This window comes from Ceratotherium simum, chromosome 33 (genome assembly GCF_057802395.1).
Source record: "Ceratotherium simum simum isolate JZ-2026a chromosome 33, ASM5780239v1, whole genome shotgun sequence".
Lineage (NCBI taxonomy): Eukaryota > Metazoa > Chordata > Mammalia > Perissodactyla > Rhinocerotidae > Ceratotherium > Ceratotherium simum.
The window spans coordinates 28834569-28857814 of record NC_141932.1 but is presented as its reverse complement, the minus strand read 5'-3'; the positions used below and the strand labels follow the sequence as shown (position 1 = coordinate 28857814).

At 45.7% G+C, this 23246-nt stretch overlaps 1 protein-coding gene and 1 non-coding gene across 2 annotated transcripts in view; both read left to right on the top strand.

Moving 5' to 3' along the window:
* The window catches only part of WDR88 (WD repeat domain 88), a 43527-nt gene extending 24083 nt beyond the window's left edge, over positions 1–19444 (top strand). Inside the window, exons 7-11 of the mRNA XM_004439821.3 lie at positions 2338–2525; positions 4366–4448; positions 5998–6066; positions 17243–17335; positions 19274–19444. Of these exons, the coding sequence (XP_004439878.1) occupies positions 2338–2525; positions 4366–4448; positions 5998–6066; positions 17243–17335; positions 19274–19444 (604 nt within the window). The remainder of the gene's footprint in view (positions 1–2337; positions 2526–4365; positions 4449–5997; positions 6067–17242; positions 17336–19273) is intronic.
* A 2042-nt stretch (positions 19445–21486) lies between these two features.
* Positions 21487–21560, top strand: TRNAT-AGU (transfer RNA threonine (anticodon AGU)). The gene has a single exon. It is a non-coding gene; the product is annotated as a tRNA-Thr (tRNA).
* Positions 21561–23246: the final 1686 nt, after the last annotated feature.

Below are 23246 nucleotides of genomic sequence, written 5' to 3'. Positions count from 1 at the left end.
GAGGGTCACCTTACCAGTGGCCACCACCAGACGGATGGCCAGTCCCCTCCAGCAGGCCCTGGAGTCAGGATTCCAGAGTGTGTATGTGCCCTGTCACCCTGCCTGGTCCACCCAGTTATGAGCCCTGCTGGCCTGGGCCGGGCTTTCCCATGGGGGCCTGGCCAGGGGTTCAGAGTGTGCAGATTCCCATCCTGTGTGACCTTGGACCTCAGTTTCCCCACCTGCAAACTACGCAGAGGTGAGGTCTGAACGAGATAATGCGTGAAGGTCCTTAGCACAGGCTGCATGGTGGGCGCTCAGGGTGACTCCCATGAAACCTGGGTGGAGAGGGCCGCGGGCCGTCTGCACTGCTCCTTAAGGCTGCTCGGTGGGGGCAGTGAAGAGGGCCAGGGCAGCAGAGGCGGCCGCAGCCCCAGCTGGGGGCAAGGGTCGCAATCCACTCCGTTCTGTTGCCCAAGAGGGGTAGAAAGGGAAATAGGCAAAATGTCTATTGGTATTTTTGATTGACCCGAATTTGTGATTTTTCTAGAAATGCACCTTTTAGCAAGAAAATATAGAGGCAAAGATTTTCAGTGCTACAGGACAGGGCTGGCTTCATGGCTTGTGACCTCTGAGGTTGCACGGGGGCCCACACTCAGAAGGGCCCCAGACTTGATTTAGTGCTCTGTTGTCCAGTCTTGAAATTCTTAATGAATTTTGAACAAGGGACCTGGCATGTTTTTATTTCAAAATACGTAATTTACTTTTTGAAAATGTAAAACATGCAACACAGTACAAAACTAAAAACGTACAAAAGGATATATATTGAAAAATCTCTCTTACCTGTCTTGTAACCATTCAGTTTTCCTGGAAGCCGTCATTTTTTTCCCCTTCCTGCCTGCCTTCCTGCCTCCCTGCTTTTTTCTTTTTTCAAAGTAAATTAATTAATTAATTTTATTTTTTGCTGAGGAAGATTTACCCTGAGCTAACATCTGTGCCAGTCTTCCTCTATTTTATATGTGGGTCACTGCCACAGCATGGCTGACGAATGATGTAGGTCTGTGCCAGGGATCTGAACCCGTGAAGGCCACCGAAGCGCCATGTGCCGAACTGAACCACTACACCCCAGGGCCGGCCCCCTTTTCTTTCTTTTTTAGCAGCTTTATTGAAATATAATTCATATATCATACAATTCACCAATTTAAAGTGTAAAATTCAGTGGTTTTGGAGATATTACATCATCATCATCATCATCATCATCATTATTATTATTATTAGTTTTGCTGAGGAAGAGTGGCTCTGAGCTAACATCTGTGCCAATTTCCCTCTATTTTGTATGTGAGATGCCGCCACAGCATGGCTTGATGAGCAGTGTAGATCTGCACCTGGGATCAGGACCCGTGAACCCCGGCTGCAGAAGCGGAGTGCACCAAACTTAACCACTGCGCCACGGCCAGCCCCACATTATTATTTTTTAAATTGTGGTAAAATATATGTAACAAAATTTGCCATTTTAATTATTTTTAGGTTAATTCACATTTATAATGTTGTGCAACCATCACCGCTGTTTCCAAAACCCTTTCATCACCCAAACAGAGAAAACACTTTGAGGATAAGAAACAAAACAAAAAGCATCCAAATTCTAACAGACTTTTCTCCTTTCAAAAAAATAAGATACTTAGAAATTGAGAATGCATGATCCAAAACTTTATTAATTAAATGCACAACAGTCAAATATGCTTTCATGACACTGAAGACAGATGAGGAGAGAGGGAGAGGATGAGAGAGAGAGCAGTGGGGTAAGAGAAGTGAGGGGGTGGGGGAGGAGGAGCCACGCCTCCCTGGTCCTGGAGAGCGAGCAGGGGAAGCTTTGCAAGTGTGACCCAGCACCAGACCCGAAGGGCTGTTGGTCTATTAACCACCACCAGCTTCTCCAGCTGCTTTTCCCCTCAAGCCTCAAGCAGCTCTGAATAGTGTAGTGGTTCATAACCGGGGGCAATTTTGTCCCCCAGTGGACATTTGGCAACGTCTGGAGATATTTTTGGTTGTCACAACTGGATGTGGGGCTCCTGGCGTCTAGTGGATAGAGTCCAGGGATGCTGCTAAATGTCCTACAATGCACAGCACAGCCCCCTACCATGAAGAATTATCCAGCACACAATGTCAGTATTGCATGATAAGAAATCCCGGACGAGTGTGACATAGTGTGACATGGAGCAATTCATATCCAGACCATGGTGATCAGTGATCAAAGGAATGGTGTCCGTTAGGTCACAGGGGATCAGCTCCCCGCTCTAGGTGTGCCCTCAGGTCCTCCAGGAGTAAAGCACTGATGTGAGCACCGTCTGTCTGTTTCAGGGCACATTCCAGTGCGATCTCCAACTGCTGTTTTACCTTCAGTGGCCATTTCCTGTGCACAAGCTCCTGGGATAAAACCTTAAAAATATGGAACGTCCATACAGGGGAGTTTCGGAACTGTGGAGCCTGTGTAACTCTGATGCAGGGCCACGAAGGTTCCGTGAGCTCCTGCCACTTTGCCAGAGACAGTGAGTAACTAACACGTGGAAGGACTCCGTGCCCGTGGGAGCGCTGGGGCAGAGTTCCTCGTATTCCATTCACGTGGACTTTCCCTAGTACAGAGACGCAATGTCCAGTGATGCCGTGGATTTACTGGGACAGTAAATCCCAGTGAGGGTGGATTTACTGTCCAGGAGAACAAAAAAAGCAGGAGGGAAATTCATAGGCACAAGTTTACAGGTGACAGAAACTCAGTTCAACATGGCTCAAGCAACAAAAGAAATTTATTAGCTCCTGTCATGGAAAAGTCCAGGAGCAGGTCTCACTTCAGGTGTGGCTGGGTCCGGATGCTCAGACAATGCTGTCAGGAAGCCAGCTCTTCTGCTCTGCCCCTCAGCTCAGCTTCTCTCTTATATTGGCCTTTCTCCTCAAGGACGAAAAGAGGGCCTCTGGTGGTCCAGGCCAACAGAGGTTCTAGCCTCTCACAGTCCTTGAGAAAGAGAGACCCTCTTTTTGATGGTGCCAACACAAGTCCCAGAGAAGACTCCCATTGGCTCAGCTTGGATCACATGCCCATCTCTGAACCAATCACTTTAGCAGGGGATGAAAGGCTCTCATTGGCCAGGTCTGAGTGACTTGCCCACCCTCAGAGCTAGAGGTTGGGGTCAGTACCCTCTGAACCAGAGGGGTTGAGAGTAAGTGAAGGGTGTTTCCCCATGGGAAATTGAGAAGCTATTTCCAGATGAAGGGGCATGGATGGCAGCAGGGACAATGACAGGAAGCTGCCATGGCAGCTAGCCCTGTGAGGGAGGTGACAGCTGCTGACCCCCAGGAGCCAAATGTTATGCTCCTCCATCCTCAGGGGGAGTGGGGCTCACTCTGTGTGTGTGTTGGGGGGGCACCCAGCCAGTATACACACGATCAGGGCCTGACTTGAGAAATGCTGGGGCATTTCTGAACAACTTTCCCTCTTCAGAAGCAGCCTCTGTGTGAGTCAGACCCCACTATGAGGCACCCCAGCAGCTTCTGTCCTTGGGTCTATTGGGTTCAGAGTTGCAAATAGTCAGTTGTCACTATTTGCAGATTCCATATCTGTAAATTCGCCTACTGGCTACAATTTATTCGTACCCCTAAAATCAACACTCATGGCACTTTTGTGGTCACTCACGGATGCGCACAGAGCAGTGAAGAGTCAGCCTGTGTGCACATTCCCAGCTGAGGCCAAACAAGGTGACCCTCAGCCTTTGTGTTTCAGCTCTCTTATCATAAAGTGTCTTTTTTGGGGTCTATTTAGAGCCACATTTTTTGCATGTTGAGCTCTTGGTGATTTTGCTGTTTAAATTGGCCCCCAGCATAGTGCTGAGATGCTGTCCAGTGTTCCTAAGGGCAAGAAGGCTGTGATGTGCCTCACGGGGAAAACACATGTGCACATGTGTTAGAGAAGCTTCATTCAGGCCTGAGTTATAGCACTGATGACCATGAGGTCAATGTTAATAAATAAGCAATATAAATCAAATAGGTGTCTTTAAATGGAAACAGACATAAACAGGGTTATGTGTTGAGTGGTTCAGAAAATGTCATGACCAGAGGCTCATAGGAACCTGACCCTGTATTTCCCCTAGGAGCAATGGTTCAGTATTTGCTAATTTGGTGTTTGCGATGACTTTATAGAACATAACTATCATGAATTATGAGAATTGACTAATTGGTTGGAGGTCATTGAGCCACACAGCAAGAAGTTTGAGTGTCCTCAGAGTGAGTTACAGTGGCACCTCACAAATGCGTCCTTAACCCGCTGTGGCCTCCCCAAAGGAGGAAGCCGTTGGCTGGGAAGATGACCCCCTGAGACTTGTTCACTTTATGTTGCAGCCTCCCTTCTCGTGTCTGGAGGGTTCGACAGGACTGTGGCTATTTGGGATGTAGGAGAAGGTTACCGGAAGCTCTCCTTGAAGGTACAAATGCCAGCATCAGATAGAGGATCTGAGCTTCATTCCTTAGTCATTCCATGCTGGGTGCTGGGTGCCAGGTGCTGGGGATACATCAGTGGGAAAGACAGAACTAGACGTCCCTTATGGAGCAGACATCTCTGTGGGAAAGGACAGACAAGAAACCCACAAACAAATTGTCAACAGTGATGATTGAAATGGAGAAATCACAACAGGGCGATGTCATAGAAACAGACTCTGGGGACTAATCCACAGTGGGTGGGCAGGGAGCGCCGTTGGAGAAGTGGCATTCGAGCTGAGAAATGGATGGCAAGGAATGACTGGATGAGTGAGGATCTTGGGGAAGGGCATTCCAGGCAGAAGAAATAGAAAATGCAAAATCTCAGAGAAAGTGTCTAAGAACAGCAGAAATTACTGTGCAGAAGGAGAAACGCCATAATGAGTGTGCACAGAAAGTGGCGGCCTCCAAAATGGTGGGTGTCAACTGAGTGCTTTCGGCTGCAAGTTAGAAAAGACTCAACTCAAAGTAGTTGTATAATAGGGGGATGGGTTATCCAGCACAGCAGGAACCCAGAGGTCAGGCAACCCCAGGACTGGCTGCTTCAGTGCCTCTGTTCCAGGTGCCCCCACCCCAAGATTTCTGCATACTGCCTAGTCTTGTGTTCTCATGGCCGCCTTTGGCTGTGAATGCTTGCATCCGTGAATCTTGGTCTCTCTGTTCCCTGTGACCCAGATGTAGACCGTGTCCCCTTGATCACCACAATGTTCACTCTCCCAGGGCTGGTCTGTCTGCGCCCTCTTCTCCGAGGGTTTGGAGAAGCAAAGGGAGCTTACATCACGGCAAATGAACAACTTAAAACTGAATGTTCAACCTCCCTGTGTTTACAAGTCCCTTTGTCCACTATCAGGTTATTCTATCCTCCCCTCTCTTCTCTCTCTCCCTGTTCTTCCATCGTCAAATCCTGTCCCTTTGTTACACACAGCAATTTAACCTTCGCTCTTCTTCCCTGTCCTCCTACCACTTTGCCTCACCGTCTACCCCTTTCCATAAGGGAAAGGCCAAAGAATGATAAAGACGCAGAGCCCTGACGTCACCAAGCGTCTGAACCAGCAATGGTACCTGTCTCCTCTGAGCTCCCTTGTCCCCGAGGAAAGCATCTCGCGTGTGCATAAGGCTCAGTGGAGAGGTCTGCAGTTACGTGAAGCCAAGAGCCCCCTCACCAATAGCACCTCTGAGTGGCATTTCCTAGAACAAAGAGTGCGAACGAAAGCCTGCAGGAGGTGCTCTGGGGCCAGCTGGGAATACAATCATTTTTTTTTGCCATCCTACTAACCCCCAGAGTACTGTTTCTAAAAACCCATACGGTGCCACGTTATACACACATACCACAAGCCTTCACACTTTGTACCCCACCCTAAATGTCGTTGGTGAAACCCAGGAAGCACAGTTAGTTGCTCTTGAGTGTAAGCAACATTGGGTTCCTGACTTTGTGTTTTTGCTGTTTTTACAAAAGCTTTTTCTCCAGGTCTTTCTTCAAATCCTGGTTTTCCTCAGGGCCATAATGACTGGGTGATGGATGTTGCCATTAGCAACAACAAGAAATGGATCCTGTCTGCTTCAAAGGTAAAAGAGGCCAACCTTTGAGTGACTTAAATCTCTATCACATTTGTGAGAGTTGGTGTTAGCAGAAGACTTACTGTCAAGTAAAATTCCCGAGCAGGCTCAGTCTGAGGGCCACACCCAGCCAGGCCATCCCCATCCAGGGAGCTGCCTAGGGACGTGGAAAGCAGGTCCTTCCATCTGCTCGTGTGGGGAGTTGCCAGGTGTTTCTGTGTCTGCACACTGACGTTTGAGCTTTGTTGGAGCAAGAGCCTGTCCAGACTGGTGAGTGATGGAATCAACTGGGGGCCCTGGGGGGAAAGGCATCAGCTCGTGGACAAGCAGCAGAGACCCCCCTGAGGCCCCAGGGGGGTCTTCCCTCCCCACCTCACTACATTCCAATAGGATTCCCATCCCAGTGGCACATAACGGCCAGCCCACGATATCCCGAGGGCTGTCCTCTAGGTGTGAGCACCACAGAAGTGAGGTCCCACCTTGCGCTCACCTTTATTAGAGCCATGCCATTCTCTAGGCTGGGGATTTCTAGGTCTATAGACTCTGCCTACCATGGCCAATGTTTTAGAGAGCCAACCCAGGATACCGCCACACTCAACAAAACAACCATAGTAATACAATACATAATAATAATTCTATGCCTATGTGTTATTACTTTAACATAAAAATGTGAAAAATGCTTATGTCAGTTATACCTCAATAAAGCTGGAAAAAAGTAAAAATACAATACAAAGTGTGAAAAATGAATGTTTATTTGAAATTACGTATTCTGTATTTTTTACTTTTCTCTTACGAGTGCTATTATTTAAACAAAACAAGACTAGTTAACAGCAACAATTAGTAGTAATTAATAGTAGAGCTAATTAAACAAATTGTTTAAGAAAATTACAAAAATATTTTATAATGTTTCTTTCTGTCCTCTGATACAGCAAATTATTTTGGCTTGTTGAAAAAACCTGTATTGGATATTTAAGTTTTGTAGGCTGTATTATTGTATATACTCTTAAGATATATAGATGTAAGGCTTTTTAAAAAAGAGAATATAAATACAGTAGGATTGATTAAACAGATGTTATTTATATTTATTTGTGTATTTATTTTTTCCAGCTTTATTGAGATATAATTGACATATATCATTGTGTAAGTCCAAGGTGTACACCATGTTAATTTGATACATTTATGTATCGCAAAGTGATTACCATCGTAGTGTTAGCTAATATCTCCATCACGTCACATAATTACCATTTCTTTTTTGTGGTGAGAACATTTAAGATTTATTCTTTTAGCAACTTTCAAGTATATAATAAAGTTTTATTAACTATAATCACCATGCTGTATAGTAGATCCCCAGAACTTATTCATCTTATAACTGGAAGTTTGTACCCTTTGACCTACATCTCCCCGCCCCCTCCGACCCCAGCCCCTGGTGACCACCACTCTACTCTCTGTTTCTATGAGTTCCGCTTATTTATTGACTTATTTATTTTGTTTGTTTGTTTATTGTGGTAACATTGGTTTATAACATTGTATAAATTTCAGGTGTACATCATTATACTTCTATTTCTGCATGGATTACATCATGTTCTCATGTTCACCACCATGTTCCGCTTTTTTAGATTCTACATATGAGTGAAATCATACAGTATTTGTCTTTCTCTGTCTGGCTTCTTTCACTTAGCATAATGCCCTCAAGTTTCATCCACGTTGTCGAAAATGGCAGGATTTCCTTCTTTCTCAGGGCTGAATAATATTCCATTGTATATATATATCACATCTGCTTTATCCATTCATCCATTAGGGTGTTTCCATACCTGGCTATTGTGAATGATGCTGCAATGAACATGGGGGTGCAAAAATCTCTTCAACATCCTATTTTCATTTCCTTTGGATATATACCCAGAAGTGGGATGGCTGTATCATACGGTAGTTCTATTTTCAATTTTTTTGAGGCACTTCCAATACCTTTTTCCATAGTGGCTGTAGCAATTTATATTCTCACCAACAGTGTACAAGGGTTCCCTTTTCTCCACATCCTCACCAACACTTACCTTTTTGTGTGTGTGTGTGAGGAAGATTAGCCCTGAGCTAACATCCGTTGCCAATCCTCCTCTTTTTGCTGAGGAAGATTGGCCCTGGGCTAACATCTGTGCCCATCTTTCTCTACTTTATATAGGACACCACCACAGCATGGCTTGACAAGCAGTGCGTCGGTCCACACCCGGGATCCGAACCTGTGAACCACTGGCCACTGAAGTGGAGCAAGCGAACTTAACCGCTATGCCACCAGGCCGGCCCCACCTCTTTTCTTTTTGATAATAGCCACTCTAACAGGTGTGAAGTGATATCTCATTGTGGTTTTGATTTGCATCCCTGACTAGTGATGTTGAGTATATTTTCATGTGCCTGTTGGCCATTGGTATGTCTTCTTTGGAAAAATGTCTATTCAGTTCCTCTGCCCATTTTTTAATTGGATTTTTTTCCTATTGAGTTGTGTGAGTTCTTTGTGTATTCTGGATATTAGCCCCTCATCAGATATATGATTTGCCAATTTTATTATTATTTTTTTTTTTGGTAAGGAAGCTTGGCCCTGAGCTAACACCTGTTGCCAATCTTCTTCTTTTTGCTTGAGGAAGATCGTCCCTGAGCCAACATCTGTGCCAATCTTCCTCCACCCCGTGTGTGGGATGCCACCACAGTGTGGCTTGACAAGCAGTGTGTAGGTCCGTGCCTGGGATCTGAACCCACGAATCTCAAGCCACCAAAGTAGAGCGTGCAAACTTAACCAGTACACCACCGGGCCAGCCCCTGCAAATATTTTTTTTTATTCTGTAGATTGCCTTTTCATTTTGTTGATTGTTTCTTTTGCTGTGCAGAAGCTTTTTAGTTTGATGTAACCTCACTTACTTATTTTCGCTTTTGTTGCTTGCGCTTTTGGTGTCATATTCAAAACATTGTTGCCAAGACCAATGTCAAGGTGCTTTTCCCTATATTTTCTTGTGGGAGTTTTATGGTTTCAGGTCTTATGTTTAAGTTTTTAATCCATTTCGAGCTAACTTTTGTGAGTGGTATAAGACAGGCATTCTTTTGTATTTGGTTATTCAGTTTTCCCCACACCATTTGTTGAAGAGACTAACTTTTCCGCACTGAGCATTCTTGGCTCCCTTGTCAAATATTAGTTGATCGTATATGTGAAGGTTTATTTCTGGGCTCTCTATTTTTAAGCCTGTACCATTCTGTTTTGATTAATATAGCTTTGTAGTATAGTTTGCAATCAGGAAGTGTGATGCCTCCAGCTCTGTTCTTCTTTCTCAAGATTGTTTTAGCTATTTGGGGTCTTTTGTGGTTCCATACAAATTTTAGGATTTTTTTTCTATTTCTGTGAAAAGTGCCATTGGAATTTTGATAGGGATTGCACTGAATCTGTAGATGGCTTTGGGTAGTATGAACATTTTAGCAATATTAATTCTTCTGATCCATGAACATGGGATATCTTTCCATTTGTTTGTGTATTCTTCAATTTCTTTCATCAAAGTCTTGTAGTTTTCAGTGCACAGATCTTTCACCTCCTTGGTTAAATGTATTCCTAAGTGTTTTATTGTTTTTGATGCTATTGTGAATGCGATTTTTCTTTTTCAGATAGTCAGTTGTTAGTATATAGAAACACAACTGATTTTTGTCTGTTGATTTTGTGTCCTGCAACTTTACTAAATTTGTTGATTAGTTCTAACATTTTTTTGGTGGAGTCTTTAGGATTTTCTATATATAAGATCATATCATGTGCAAAGGCAGTTTTACTTCTTCCTTTCTGATTTGCATGCCTTTTATTATTATTTGTTTCTTGCCTGATTGCTCTGGCTAGGACTTCCAGTACTATGTTGAATAGGAGTGGTGGGCATGGGTACCCTCATCATGTTCCTGTTCTTAGAGGAAAAGGTTTCAGCCTTTCACTGTTGAGTATGATGTTGGCTGTGGGTTTGTCATATATGGCCTTTATTATGTTGAGGTTTGTTCCTTGTATACTCAATTTATTGAGGATTTTTATCATGAAGGGACATTGTATTTTGTCAGATGCTTTTTCTGCATCTACTGAGATGATCATATGATTTTTACGTTTTATGTTTTTTTATTCTATTAATACGTATCTCATTTATTGATTTGCATATGTTGAACCATCCTTGCGTTCTAGGTATAAATCACACTTGATCATGGTTTATGGTCCTTTTAGTATTATTTATATTTAATATAAAACAATAATAACCTCATTTAATCAGGCCAGTATTACTCTGATGCCAAAGCCAGATAGAGACATCATAAGAAAAGAAAATTACAGGCCTATATCCCTTATGAATATGGATCTAAATACCCTCAACAAAATATTAGCAAACAGAATCCAAAAGTAAGTTAAAAGGATTGTTCACCATGACCATATGGGATTTATCCCGGGAATACAAGGGTGATTCATCATAAGAAAATCAGTCAAAGGGGCTGGCCCTGTGGTGTAGCGGTTAAGTGCACGCACTCTGCTGCTGGCGGCCTGGGTTTGGATCCTGGGCCCGCACCGACGCACCGCTTGTCAGGCCATGCTGTGGCGGCGTCCCACATAAAGTGGAGGAAGATCGGCATGGATGTTAGCTCAGGGCCAGTCTTCCTCAGCAAAAAGAGGAGGATTGGCATGGATGTTAGCTCAGGGCTGATCTTCCTCACACACACACAAAAAGAAAATCAATCATGGAATACGTCACATTAATAGAAAAAAGGAAAACAAACGTGATCATCCCAATTGACACAGAAAAGGCATTTGATAAAATCTAGAACCCTTTCATGACAAAACTTTCAGGAAACTAGGAAAAAAGGGAAATTCCTCAATGTGATAAAAGGTTGTTTATGAAAAACCCACAGCTAACATCATACTCAATAGTGAAAGACTAAAAGCTTTTCCCTAAGATCAGGAGCAAGACAAGGATGTCTTCTTTCACTGCTGCTATTCAACATTGCACTGGAGGTTCTGGCCAGAGCTATTAGAGAAGAAAAATAAATAAAAAGCATCCAAGTTGGAAAAGAAAAAGTACAACTATCTCTATCTGTAGATGGCACAATTGCATATACAGACAATCCCAAAGAATCTACAAGAAAGTTATGAGAGCTAACAAATGAATTCAACAAAGTTTCAGGGTCTAAGATCAACACATGAAAATCAATTGTGTTTCTATACACCAGCAATGAACAATCTGAAAAGGAAATTAAGAAATCAGTTCTATTTACAATAGCGTATAAAAGAATACTTAGGAATAAATCTAATTGAGGAGATGAAAGTTTGTACATGGGAAACTACAAAATATTGCTGAAAGAAATTAAAGAAGACCTAAATAAATGGAAAGATCCCCTATGTTCATGGACAGGAAGACTTAACATTGTTAAGATGTCAGTACTACCCAAAGTGATCTACAGATTAAACACAATCCCTATCAAAATACCAACAGTCTTTTTCACAGAAACGGAAAAGCCTATCCTCAAGTTCATACGAATTGGAAGGGGCCCTGAATAGACAAAACAACCTTGAAGGAGAAGAATAAAGTTGGAGGACTCACACTTCCCAACTTTGAAATTTACTACAAATCTATAACAGTTAAAACGACAGAAATATAGATCAATGAAATAGAATAGAAAGCCCAGAAATAAACCGTCACATACACGGTCAATAGATTTTCGATGAATGCCAAGACCATTCAGTAGGGGAAACGACAGTCTTTTCTACAAATGGTGCTAGGAAAACTGGATATCCACATACAAAAGAATGAAATTGGACCCTTACCTTACACCATATACAAACATTAACTGAAAGTGGATCAAAGACCTAAAGTTAAGAGCTAAAACTATGAGACTCTTAGAAGAAAAGATGGGGGAAAATCTTCATGACTTGGAATTAAGCAATTATTTCATAAATATGACAACAAAAGCACAGGCAACAAAAGGAAAAAAAGATAAATTGGACTTCATCAAAATTAAGAACTTTTTTTTTTTTTTTGCTGAGGAAGATTAGTCCTGAGCTAACGTCTGTGCTAATCTTCCTCTATTTTATATGTAGTTCACCACCACAGCATGGCTGACGAGTGGTGTAGTTTCACGCCCAGGATCATGAACCCATGAACCCAGGCGCCCGAAGTGGAGCTCGCCAACCTTAACCACTATGCCCCAGGGCCAGCCCCTGTCTGTGCCTTTCTTCAATAGTCATATATTCCCCTGACTGTCTCTTCCAATTTTAAGGACCTTCGTGATTACACTGGGTTCACCTGGATAGTCTGGAATAATCTCCTTAAGATCAGCTGATTAGAAACATTAATTCTGTCTGCAACCTTAATTATCCTTTGTCGTGTAACCTAACATATTCACAGGTTCTGGGGATTAGGATGTGGACTTCTCTGGGGGTAGGACATTATTCAGCTGACCACATTCAGTTTCATAAGACTAATCAAGGGAATGATAAAATGATGGCTACTCATTTGAGTGGTATTCCCAAATTAATTCAGCGATCACTATATTCGAGGGAGCTCTGGTGTCTTTTTTAAAAAATAGATTTTTTTTAGAGCAGTTTTAGGTTTACAGAAAAATTGAGCAAAAAGTACAGAGAATTCCCATATACTCCCTCCCCCCAAAGTTTCCACAGTTATTAATATCTTGCATTAAGTGTGGTGTATTTGTTACAGTTGATGAACCAATATTCATATATTATTATGAACTAAAGTCCATAGTTTGTTTCATTCTTTATGTTGTATGGGTTTTGCCAAAAGCATGTCATGTATCCACCATTACAGTATCATATAGAATAGCTTCCCTGCCCTAAAAACTCGCTGTGCTCCAGCTAGTCATCCCTTCCCTTTTTCCCCAGAACCGCTGGCAACCACTGATCTTTTTACTCTCTCTATGGTTTTGCCTTTTCCACAATATCATACAGTTGGAATCGTACAGTATGTAGCCTTTTCAGGTGGACTTCTTTCACTTAGTAATGTGCATTTAAGTTTCCTCCATGTCTTTTCGTGGTTCAATAGCTCATTTCTTTTTATCACTGAATAATATTCCATTGTATGGGTGTGCCACAGTTTGTTTACTCATTCTTTTATGGAGGGACATCTTGGTTGCTTCCAGTCTGGGGGTAATTATGAATAAATCTGCTGTACATATCCATGTGCAGGTTTTTGTGTGGACATAAGCTTTCAGCTCCTTTGGGTAAATACTAAGGAATGCGATTGCTGGATTATATGGTAAGAGTTTGGTTTTGTAAGAAACTGCCAAACTGTCTTCCAAAATGGCTGTACCATTCTGCATCCCCACCAGCAATGAATGAAAGTCCTGTTGCTCCCCATCCTCACCAGCATTAGGTGTTGTCAATGTTCCGGATTTTGGCCATTCTAATAAGTATGTGGTGGTATCTTGTTCTTTTAATTTGCAAATCCCTGATGAAATATGATGTGGAAAATCTTTTCATATGCGTATTTGCCGTCTCTATATCTTCTTTGATGAGGTGTCTGTTAAGGTCTTTGACTCATTTTTTAATTGGGTTGCTTGTTTTCTTACTGCTGAGTTTTAAAGAGTTCTTTGTATATTTTGGATAACAGTCCAGATAGATGTGTCTTTTGCAAATATTATCTCCCAGTCTGTGGCATCTCTTTTTATTCTCTTGTGTCTTTCTCAGAGCAGAAAAATTTAATTTTTGCAAAGTTTAGCTTATCAATTCTTTCTTTCATGGATCTTGCCTTTGGTGTTGCATCTAAAAGTCACTGCCAAACCCAAGGTCATCCAGATTTTTTCCTCTTTTAATTCTAGGAGTTTTCTAGTTTTGTCTTTTACATTTAGGTCTGTGATCCACTTTGAATTAATTTTTGTGAAGGGTGTAAGGTGTGTGTCTAGATTTAGTTTTTTTTGTGTGTGTGAGGAAGATTAGCCCTGAGCTAACATCTGATGCCAATCCTCCTCTTTTTGCTGAGGAAGATTGGCCCTGGGCTAACATCCGTGTCCATCTTCCTGTACTTTATATGGAACGCCACCACAGCATGGCTTAGATTCAGTTTTTTGCACGTGCATGTCTAGTTGTTGCAGCATCATTTGTTGAAAAGACTATCTTTTCTCCATTGTGTGTCCTTTGCTCCTTTTTCAAAGATCAGTTGACTATATCAAAGTGGGTCTATTTCTGGGCTCTCTATTCTGTTCAATTGATCTATTTGTCTATTCTTTCACCAATACCACACTGTCTTGATTATTGTAGCTTTATAGCAAGTCTTGAAGTTGGGTAGTGTCAGTCCTCCAACTTTGTTCCTCTTTCTCAATACTGTGTTGGCTATTCTGGGTCTTTTGCCTCTCCATATAAACTTTAGAATCAGTTTATCAATATCCACAAAATAACTCACGGGGATTTTGATTGGGATTGCATTAAATCTATAGATCAAGTTGGGAAGAAATGACATCTTGATAGTGCTGAGTCTTCCTATCCATGAGCATGTAATATTTTTCCATTTATTTAGTTCTTCTTAATTTTGTTCATCAGAGTTTTGTAGTTTTCCTCATATAGATCTTGTACATATTTTGTTAGATTTATACCTAAGTATTTCATTTTTGGGGGTGCTAATGTAAATGTTACTGTGTTTTTAATTAAAATTCCACTTGTTCATTTCCAGTATATATGAAAGTGATTGATTTTTGTATATTAACCTTGTATCCTGCAACCTTGCTATGATCACTTATTAATTCCAAGAGTTTTTTTGTTGGTTCTTTCAGATTTTCTACATAGACCATAATATCACCTGTGAACAAAGACAGTTTTATTTTTTCTTTCCCAATCTCTATATGCTTTCTTTTCTTGTTTTGTCTTATTGCATTACCTAGGACCACTAATCTACTTTTTGTTTCTATGAATTTGCCTACTCTGGACATTTCATATAAATGTAATATACAATATGTAGTCCTTTGTGACTGGCTTATTTCACTTAGCATAACGTTTTCAAGGTTTATTCATTTCTTTTTACTGTTGGATAATATTCCATTGTATGGATATACCACATTTTTTAATCCATTCATCAGTTGATGGAAACGGGATTGTGTTCACATTGTGGCTATTGTGAATAATACTGCTACAAATATTCATGAACAAGTTTTTGTTTGAAAACTTGTTTTTTATTCTTTTGGGTGTATACCTAGGAGTGGAACTGCTGGATCACATGGTAACACTACATGTTTAACAATTTGAGGAACTGCCAGACTATTTTCCAAAGTGCTGAACCCTTTTACTTTCCACCAGCTGTGTAGGAAGGATCCAATTTCTCCACATTTTCACCACTCTTATTATCACCTTTTTGGTTGTAGTCAACCTAATGGTTGTGAAGTGGTATCTTGCAGTTCTGATTTGCATTCCCTGATAGCTAATGATGTGGAGCATCTTTTCATGTGCTTATTGGCCATTCATATAACTTTACTTTTTTGATGCATGTCCTTTGAAGCACAAAATTTTTAATTTTGATGAAGTCCAGTTTATCTATTTTTTCTCTTGTTCTTGTGATTTTGGTGTCTGATCTAAGAAAACACCACCTAATCCAGGGTCACAAAGATTTACCCCTATGTTTTCTTCTGAGAGTTTTATAGTTTTAGCTCTTGGAGCCCCATCAAAAATCAATTGACCATAAATGTGACGGTTCATTTCTGGACTCTCAATTCTATTCCATTGGCCTATATGTCTAGCCTTACGTCTGTACTGCACTGTCTTGATAACCGTAGCTTTGCAGTAAGTTTTGAAATAGGGGAGTTCTTTGCGTTCAACATTGTTTTGTCTCTTCTGGGTCCCTTTAATTTCTATATGAATTTTAGGATCGGTTTGTGAATTTCTGCAAAGAAGTCAACTAAGATTTTCAGAAGCATTAATTTGAAACTGTAGATCATTTTGGGGAGTATTGTCATGCTAACAATATGAAATTTTCTGATCCATTGAACATGGGATGTCTTTCTATTTATTTACATCTTCCTTAATTTCTTTCAACAATATGTTTTAGTTTTTGGTCTACAAGTTTTGCACTTCTTTTGTTAAATTTATTTCTAAGCACTTAATTGTTTTCGATGCTATTCTAAGTAGAACTGTTTAATTGCATTTCAAATTGTTCTTTGCAAGTATATAAAAATACAATTGATTTTTGTGTATGCATTTTGAATCCTGCAACCCTGCTGAACTTGTTTATCAGTTCTAATAGCTTTTTAGTTGATTCCTTAGGATTTTCTATATACCAGGTCATGTAATTTTCAAATAGAGACAGTTTTACTTCTTTTCCAATCTGAATATCTTATATTTCATTTTATTTCACATTGGTGTCTTTTTGGGAGATGAGAAAACTTTTGATTGATTTAGAAGAACTTGCCTGTCTCCTCCCAGACTTGTGAGGCTCAGTGTCCACGTGTGCCTTCACCCCCTTCTCCCTGACACCCAGTCCCAAAGGCTTCTTTGCGTATTGTGTGGTATGCTTTTTTCTGGTTATTTACCCCCCAATCTAGTTTTACGTTATCTGTCCATCTCTCATTAAACACAGTTGTTTAACTTCCTTGGTTGGTGATGTCTGGGTCAGGCTGGCATGGGTCTTGTAATTGTTCTCATTTTCATTATCTGAACTCTTAGAAAACATGATCATAATATTCACAATGTTAAAAATTCTACTAGCACTGTCTTGAAGCAAAGCACAACAGTTAATCCACAGGTAAAGTCAAAGGCGGACTGTTAACACTCGCAATTACAACACAGTTAAGTCGAATGCTTCATCGCTTGGAGTGATCCACAATAATGGATTATCCAAACTGTGGAAAATGGTGACAGCAACTATGGAAGGTGGGTCATCTGTGCATATCCATTTGGCATTGAAGATAGTTGTGCTTTCAGCTCCTGTTTTGGAGGCTGCTATTGAGTTTTGTACTTTCCCCCCAAAGCTTCCACACTGATCACTGAAAAATGAGACTCGTCAGGATTTGCGGGGACGTGGGGCTTACAGCACTAAACCAGGATGGTGCTGGAGATGCCGGGACAGTTGGTCACCCTGACTCTGCTCCTCTGAAGGTTGAGGTCCTCCACACTGGAACCTGGATGTGGCGCACCTCCTGGGTCCTCCCAGCCTAATGAGCCCGTTTGGTGACTGTGGGTTTGCTGTTTTACTTGTTTTAGGATAGGAGCATGAGACTATGGAATATTGAAGAAATTGACGAAATTCCGTTGGTAATCGAGTACAAAAAGGCCCTGGGCTTAAAGGTGAAACAGGTTGGTACTGGGAAAAATTAAGCCCAGGGAAGGCTTTCATTAGTTCTCTCTACAAATTAATTTATTCTTTGAACAAACATTTACTGGGCAACTGAGGAGAAAACCATGAACAAACAGGTTGAAATTGTTGCCCTGAGGGAGCTTAAATTCCAAAAGGGAGACAAACAACGAATAAAGAAATGAGAAAATTATGTACTAAGTCACATGGTGATAAGTTTTTTGGAGGAAAATAACATAGGAAAGGGGAACAGGAGTGCCGGAGGGAGGCTGCACCATTTTAAAGGGTGGTCAGGTCTCACTGAGAAGGTGACGTTTGTTCACAACGTGCAGATGTTTAGGGGAAGAACTTCCCAGCAGAGGGAACAGCCAGTGTGGAGACCCCGAGGCAGGAGTGAGCAGCTGTGTTTGAGGAGCAGAGTGAGTGAGGGGAAATGGGAGAGGAGGCCCGATGAGCCTGGGAAGAATGGCTGGGCACACAGCTGGACACTGGGTGAGCCTCCTGCACTCCGGCAGCAGACCCCATTGCCAACTGGAACCCCCAGTTTCCCATGGAAGGGGCTCAGGCGCCTGTTTCTCTAGTGGCAGATCTGGTGGTCGAGTGGGCACATCTTCTGCTTCACCAGATGCAGCCAGGGCAGCCAAGGCTCACAGAGGCTTTCCTTGGGCAGTGCAGGCCTGCCCTTCTGGGGCTGCGGTGCAGACCCCTGCTGCCATCTCGAGAGGCTGAGGAGTCTGTGCTGGGCCCTCTTGAATCCTTCTCCCCTTAGAGTCCTTGAGCCACCTATGCTTGTCTCCCCTCAGAAGGTCTGGCTGGGAGCCACTGCTCCTGGGAACGGCTAATATGGGAACAGCACTGCAGAGCAGGGAGGCAGGGGGTGGGGAGGGGGACCCACATGGACCTCGTCTTTGTGGCCATGCTGGCCCTGAGGCCCTGGAAGCTGACTCGCTACAGAGCAGTGCTTGCCCCCGTCCTCCGCCTGCCAGCAGGAGCTGCCTCCTCTGTGCCCTGCTGCGCTGGGGTGGGGCCATGGGAAATGATGCCACAGAATAAGGTAGAGAAATGATCTAATTTCTTTCTGGCAAAAGAAAGAAAAGAAAGCTACTTGAAGCATAGCAAAGATGTGCCCTCTGCATTTGACTTGCTCTGAGTCAATGTGAGAAACCTCGGAGGCCAGATTTCCCAGAGGCCTGCCCTGGCCGGGTTAGCCCCCCTCTCCTGCAGGCCTAGTGCCCTGAAGTGAGCAAGGTGGCAAAGCACAGGGCCTTGGAGGGCCAGGGCAGGGGCATGCCGCCTTGCAGGCTCGTCTCAGGGGGACCGTGCTGTGCTGGGAAGCCGAGAGCCCAGCCTCTGGTGTTGTCCCTTGTTTGTGGGAAGCAGATGTGGTGAGTGAGCTGTGCTGCTGGATCCACTGTTCTCGCCCACTTGGGCTGGAAACAGGCTCAGAGACAGAGGAGGATGCTCAGCGCCTTCATCATCTAGCTCAAGTCCCTGCTTTGTTCACAAGTCTTGCCTACTCGCTTTTTTTCTCTCTCATGATTCTGTAAGTTAGGTGTCCCCAGGATGTCAGGGAGTTAGGACATCCCCTAGGTCCCACAGTTCTGCCCTGCACAGAGCAGAGGACCAGGTCAGACACCCACCCCCTGTCCTCTCCACTGCCAAGTGGCTTGCCACTCCTGCCCCCAGGACCTCCACGGCGGGGGACACGAGCTGGCAGTACCTGCACAGCTTTTGGGGGGAAGAGAGGGAGAAGCCTGTGCTCATTCTCACTCGGCGGCCTGCAATTTCCACCCTTGTGGGGTCAGACCCCAGAGAGGGGAGGCAGCTCTTGCCCTGGCCCAGCCTGAGGTCCCAGGATCAGGTGGGAGACTTCGAACTGCATGCCTTGATCCCTTGTGACCAGCACCTCCTTTCCTCTCTTTTAAAATATTTCATGTCAGTGTGAAGGATGTGACAGGCCTTTCTCCATCTACGAAAGTGACATCTTTTCTGAAACAGTCACCAAATGTGTGTTCTGCCGGATGGATGCAAACGACTCAGCAGAAGGCTCATCGTCATCGGAAAGGGAGGACTCACCGTCAAGAGGGGGCAGCCTGGACAAGGATGACTGATGGCCACTGAGCCCTTTGAGTGACTTGAACACAGGCCACCTGTCATGTAGGTTTGCGGGCTCTGCAGGTGCCTTTCTCTGGGGCCCCTCCCTGGCCGAGCGGACCTGTCAGACTGAGGCAGGGGCCAAACCCTGGCTGGGCTCCCACCACTGTGCCACCTTCTCAGCTCCACAGCACCCTTGGGAATCAACTGTTTTTTTAGTTTTCATGCAGAATAAATCTGGATTTGTTTGGAAAACAAGTGTGCATGTGAATTCTACATCCTTTTTTGCTGTTTCTAAGCTTTGTGTCCTGGTGTTCATCCTGTCTTGTTTTTGGAACGAGTCCTGGACTCCTATTCTGGACTCTGGAGTTGCCCTGTAAGGCAGCCCTTGGAGGCTGGCAGCAGTAGCCCAGAGGAAGGGCTTGTCAGATGAGTAGGAAGATGTGTGGGGCCTCCTCTGGAGGAGGCTGTACAGTAGCAAGGCACTCTGGGTGCTTCCCTGGCCAATGCTCCCAGGTGGTCACCTGCCCAGAGCTGAGGAAGAGCTGGTTAGGCAGGCCGGTGGTGGGCATTTCCATCACGGAATGTTTCATGCTCTCCACCCCAGACTTTTCAATTTCCAGAATGCCCATGCATGTGTACAGCCTTCTTCCTGCTTCTGCAGCATGTAGTACAACATAAATCAATTGCTTCAGAAAGAGCAAAGGTTTCAGTTAAACATGAAGGGCTCCCTTTCCATTCGGTACGGCTCACAAGATTTCCATCAAATGTCATTAGTATGCCCCTTGGTCTGTGTTTAAAACTTAACTGCAGGACTGATTTATATACTGTCAATTGACTGGCATCCAACAATCCTGCCCATGGCCACCTTAACCTGCTAATCATTATTTGGTGGGTCTTGTGCTCCTCAGTCACAGCCCAAGTGATTGCTCAGACTGGAGCTGGCTGCTCGGTGTTTATCTATTTATTTACGAGAATGATGTATGAACACGTGGAAACTCCACTCCACGCCCTCCCAGCAACTGGGCTCTCCTTGGAAGAGAAGTCCCGTTGCTGTGGTCTCGTCCTCCCGCACATGAAGACCTGCAGATGTATTCTTCCCGCTGCTGTGGAGGCCGGCTGGACTGCACACACCGACACTGCCCTCGCTGACGGGCACGTGGGGTGTTGGTCGTTTTCCGCTACTACAAATAATACCAGAGCGCACCTTCTCGTGCATCTGTTTTGCAACTTACATCTCTGTGGATGGGAGTCTCCCACCGGAGGATTGCTGGGTGAATGATTAGCAGTGTTTGGTTTTGTTGTCGCTCAAAGGCCCTCTACCAAGCGTTGGGACGAGGTGGCTGATGTGTCTGAGCGAGGAGACCAGGGTGGGGCGAGTGTGAGGCCTGAGTGCGGAGGGCCTGGCCTTGCTCCGGCGGCAGAGACCTCCCCACTGACGGCGGTGGTGCTCCAGGACCAGCGGCCTGGGCCCCCTGAAGCTCTCCATGCCCCGGCGCCTGCTCGGGGTCCCCCAGGCCCCCGGACTCTTCCTGGGCTCAGGGTCCGCGGGAAGCCAGGGTCTGGCCCCACAGGCGGGCGGATGCCCCGATGGTCAGAGGGCGGCCGCCGGCCTCCCAGCTGAGGGCGCCAGCGTGATGGGTCGGACGCGGGGTCCCCGCGGGGCCACGGCCGGCTGTGCACCCTGAGAGGACGCCGGGGAGCGGGCAGCTGGCCGCGCGGGCGGGGCGGGGACCTGCGGAGCGGGCGGGGGCGCGGCCTCGCCGGACAGCCTGGGGGCGCTTCCTGGGCCAGTTCTGGCACCTTGCGTGAGCATCTCCCAAAGACGGGGCCACCCCGGCTCGGGCGCAGACACTACAGAGACCAGGAAGACCAGCCCGCCCCGGCCACTGCGCCCGCCGGCAGCTCCAGCCTTGCATCCGACTGGTCCCCTCAGCGACTCGTGTGAGCCGGGCCCTGCAATACGCATGCGCCTCCTGCGGACGAAACTTGTGCGCATGCACTCGGCCGACGGAATCAGTGGTCATGAGGAAGAGCTTCTGGCGCTGTGTGTGCGGGCGGCGCCGTGGCTTAGTTGGTTAAAGCGCCTGTCTAGTAAACAGGAGATCCTGGGTTCGAATCCCAGCGGTGCCTCAACCGAGTGTCCCGGCCTTCGTTTTTTCCTCTGCGCCGGTACCCCGCTCCTCCTCGGTTGTGGGTGGGAGGGTGCGCCTGAGAAGCCATTTTAGCCAGGGCCCGGCGCGCGGAGGGGTGGGGCGCGGCCCGCCCTGGACTCCGCCCCCGGGGTCTCCGCGAGCTGCGGGGCGGCGCTGGCGCGGACAGCGGAGCAGGGGCACCTCTGAGGCGGCTGTGCGGCGGGGGCCGTGGGAAACGCGCCGGGGGCGGCCGGGTGGAGACGCCCCGCGGGGCGAGCGAGCAGCGAGTGTGACCCCCCGGCCGCGTCGGGGAGGGCGACCCGGGCTCCCCTCCGCCGGGCCCCGGGGGGCGGCCGCCTGGGCGCCGTGCGCAGCGCCACCTGCGCTCGCTGTCCCCGTTTCCGATTGCAGACTGGGGCTTGGGGAGCGCGAGTGAGCCCAGAGCGCGGGCGCCGCGCCGGGCGGAGCGGAGGGCTGCATCCGGCCGGCGTGGCCCTGCGGCGGGTGGGAGGAGGAGAGCTCCGCGGAGGGCGGGACCCCCGGGACGCGCTGTGCCGAGCTCGGAGCCGGCTTCCCCGCGGGCGGGGTGGAGGCGTCACCCTAAGGCCGCGGCGGCGGCTGCTGGTCTCCAGGGGCTGCGCAAGCAGACGGTGGGGGGCCTGACCCGGAGCGGTTGCACCGGAGGCTCTGGGGCTGCGGTGAGCCATTGGGATTAAAAAAAACCGTCACGCAGGAATTCTCATAGCAAACTCAACAAAATGCATGTCAGATGCAACAGGACAGTCCCAACGAGCTGCAGGAATTGCCGCGATGGCGTCAGAATAGTCAAATTCACCTGCGCCAGAGGCAGCTCTTCTCGCCTCTCCCACGGGTCTGGGTTTATTGTCTATTGTTTACTTTTCCTCTTGTTTTTGGGTCAGTTCTTGCCCTTTGCAGCCTAGTTGTTTCTGATTGACATTGCAAAGGAAAACTTGTAGGGGTATTTTGAGCCTTTGCAGTTCTGATAGGAGCGCTCTCCCCCGTCCAATCAGAGGTGACTTGATGGGTAACAGGGCTTGAGTTATTGTGGGGCTGGTTTTTTTCCGGCGCATCTTGACTGCTAGCCTGGGGTATACGGGGTCAGTTTTGAGCATTTGCCTATTAGGTGGCCAAGGAGAGATGTTCGTTGGGGGTGTGAGTCTGGGTCTTAGGGAGGGTCAGCTGGAGAAAAGCATTTGTGGGCCATCAGCCTCGCCTGCAGCAGATGACTTGGAAGCCACTGGATTGAGTGAGGACCCCTGGGCAGTGAGCAAAGCCAGAAAAGAGAAATAGGCCCAGGGTTAAGTCCACCCCCACTTCTGTTCTTTAGAAATGCCATGCTATTCCTGCCTCAGGGCCTTTGCACTTGCTGTGCCCTGTGCTTGGAATGCTGTTTCCTGGGCCCTTCACAGGAATGGGTCTTTTTCTGCTTATGGTCTTAAGTGTCTCACCTCTTTGGGAGTCCTCCTCTCTGCAGGAGTGCCTGCCCACCCCAGGCCAGCTTCCAATACATCATCCTGCTAATTTCTTACAGCCTTTTCACAGTCTAAAATCATCTTATTTGTCTATTGTCTGTTTCTTCAAATAGAATCAAGCACCAAGGGGTGAGGAGCCACATGTGTCTGTTTACCTCTGTGCCCCCAGTACCTAATGGTGCTTGGAACAT